Source organism: Myotis yumanensis, unplaced genomic scaffold (assembly GCF_028538775.1).
Source record: "Myotis yumanensis isolate MYYU_CA2020_CCGP unplaced genomic scaffold, mMyoYum1.0.hap1 SCAF_1, whole genome shotgun sequence".
In the NCBI taxonomy this organism is placed as follows: domain Eukaryota; kingdom Metazoa; phylum Chordata; class Mammalia; order Chiroptera; family Vespertilionidae; genus Myotis; species Myotis yumanensis.
Window position 1 is genome coordinate 79,454,808 of NW_027223752.1, and position 2,966 is coordinate 79,457,773.

Below are 2,966 nucleotides of genomic sequence, written 5' to 3' on the forward strand. Positions count from 1 at the left end.
ATGCATAGAGCCAATCACTCTGTGGTGTCTGAGTTTGTGTTCCTGGGTCTCTCCAACTCCTGGGAGATCCAGCTTCTTCTTTTTTGCTTTTCTTGTCTTTTCTATATGTCCAGTATGATGGGAAACCTCCTGATAGTGGTCACTGTGGCGTTCGACCCTTACTTACGCTCCCCCATGTATTTTCTATTAGCCAACCTCTCCATAATTGACATGATATTTGGCTCCATTGCAGCACCCAAGATGATTTGTGATCTTTTCAGGAAGCAGAAAGTCATCTCCTTTGGGGGTTGTTTAGCTCAGATTTTCTTTAGCCATGCTGTCGGAGGTACTGAGATGGTGCTGCTCATCTCCATGGCCTTTGACAGATATGTGGCCATCTGTAGGCCTCTCCACTACCTGACCATCATGAGCCCACGACTGTGCATTTTGATTTTAGTGGTTGCCTGGACTATTGGTCTCATTCACTCTTCAACCCAGTTGGCATTTGTGGTAAACTTGCCCTTCTGTGGGCCTAATGTAGTAGACAGCTTTTACTGTGACATACCTCGGCTCATCAAACTTGCTTGCACAGACACCTATAAGTTGGAGTTCATGGTCACTGCTAATAGTGGGTTCATTTCCTTGGGTGCTTTCTTCTTGCTCATTCTCTCTTACGTCTTCCTCCTGGTCACTCTTCAGAAACACTCCTCAGGTTGCTCATCCAAGGCTCTCTGTACACTATCAGCTCATGTTATTGTGGTGGTTTTATTCTTTGGTCCACTGATTTTTTTCTATGTGTGGCCCTTGCCTTCAACACATCTGGATAAATTTCTAGCTATATTTGATGCAGTTTTAACTCCATTTCTAAATCCAGTCATTTACACATTCAGGAACAGAGAGCTGATGATGGCAATAAGGAGAGTGTTCAGTCAGGTTATGGGTTTTAGAAAAAATCACTAAGTGGCTTTATTGAAACACAAAATTTCCAAGTGACTCTTCATAAATTTTAAGTCCCTAAACCTTCATGGAGAATGAATCATCTTTCTTAGGTCTTGCTCTTTTGTTTGAAACATATTCCTTTGAGCCTTCATTTTGCTGACTGCCTGTGGTGGTTTCCATGCATTAGATAAAGCAGCCATTGCTCCCAGTCTTGAAAAAGTGGCTTCATATAGGAGATAAACCTTATTGTTCAACCCTGCCCTAACTCTTGGTTATCTCTCACACTTTCTAATTTTATTTCATTTATTTATTTTGTTAACCCTTACAGAGGATATTTTTTAAATTGATTTTCAAAGAGAGTGGAAGGGGAGGAAGAAGGGAGGGGTAAAGAGAGAAAGAGAGAGAGAGAAATATTGATGTGAGAGAGCCACGTCAATTGATTACCTCTCACACACCCCAACTGGGGCTGGGGAATAAACTCACAATTGAGGTACATGCACTTGACTGGGAATTGAACTCATGACCCTTCAGTGTGTGGGCCAACACTCTAACTACTGAGATACACTGGCCAGGGTCAGCCCATTTTATTTTTAATGGCTCCCAGTAGTTGAGGGTGTGCCAAGACCTGTCAGTGTCTCAAGGACAGGATCTTGGTCAGCACCAAGATTCAGAATGATTGAAAGCCAGATTCCAGGAAGCAATTTTTAAAGTTTGTAAATATATATAGTCTGTGGGACTATATATATTTACAAACATAAGCCCTGCTGACCACCAGTGCCAGGCAATCCCCTGGATAGCAGTTACAAAAATTGGGGTTTCAAATGAATATATAAGCTCCTATTTGGGAGATAATGATGAGTTCTGTGAAGCAGAGGGAGAATACAAAGACGGTGGGCACTTGCCTCTATTCTCTGAGAGCAGGTCTGTCCTTAGGCCCCTATATGTGAGCCAACCTAAAGCTTTCCCCTCAGACCAAAGCTCCAGGACAGGCAAATAGGCCTCTTTCACAGAGAGACTGGGCTGTGTTTCAGTCTGCTGTCTGTGCTGTGCACTGGGGGTGGTAGTCCTGCCAAGAACTGTCTCTCCAATTTTTATAGTCTTTTGGGACCCAGGAACCCCAGCCTCCCTGGCCACCAGGGCCAGGTGTTCAAGAGAGACCCTCTGTTTGGCAGCCACAAAGACCAGGGCACCAGACACCCATGTAAAAGCTCCCCTTGGAGAGATACTAACGCTCTAGAGCAGTGATTTTTGACCTTTTTCATCTCATGGCACATAAACTACTAAAATGCTGCAGCAATCCAAAATATATTTTATATTTTAGGCAGAACTGATAAAAAAAAATAGGTAAATTTTGATTCATTCACACCAGACAGCTATTGTGTTGGCTGTTGTCATTTCTTTAATTTGACAATCTAAGGGAAAAGAGGTCAGTGCCCCTGACTAAACAGTTAGGTATTGGATGTTTTAAACATTCTTGGGGCATATGGGTTGAAAAGCATTGCTTTAGAGCTCTGCATAGGGAGAGTGAAAAGATGGCGCTGTCCAGTCCCTTTCTGGAGAGCACTCCAGCAGGTCCTCAAATGTGTGTCACGTCACATGCCTGACCTCAGGCTCATGCTCCAAGGCAGGCAAAAATCAAAGGAGCTTCTCCAGCACCAGGTCCAGATAGCCCTTGACCACCATTTTCACACTGGGCCCTGGGGCAAGTGAGTTCTGCACCTGAAAAGCAGTTTCTCAGATTATTATATCCTTGATGGTCTTGTGGATGACAGCCCTGTTAGTTTACAAGCTAGATGTCTTAAGGGATTGTCACTGGTGAAGATCTTAAAAGTTGGGGTGCCTGTTGTAGGGTTCAAACCCTTTGCTCCTCACGGAGCAGCTCCAGGTTTTGGGTCCTTCCCAACTATGGGTCACTGTGCCTGGTGTGGGGTTTATGATGAGATTGTGTTCTAGCCTCTCCTACCTGCTCTCCTTGGCTCGATGTGTAGGAGTCACTTAGTCACTTAGCCAGTTTTTTTTTTTTCCAGAGGAATTTGATCCAAATGTAA

The 2,966-nt window shown here is 43.9% G+C and overlaps 1 protein-coding gene across 1 annotated transcript; it reads left to right on the forward strand.

Annotated features, from left to right (window-relative positions):
• LOC139003519 (olfactory receptor 4F6-like) lies at positions 1-939 on the forward strand. The gene has a single exon (XM_070405509.1). It carries the CDS (start codon positions 1-3, stop codon positions 937-939), a length of 939 nt encoding a protein of 312 aa, XP_070261610.1.
• The last annotated feature ends 2,027 nt before the right edge of the window (positions 940-2,966 follow it).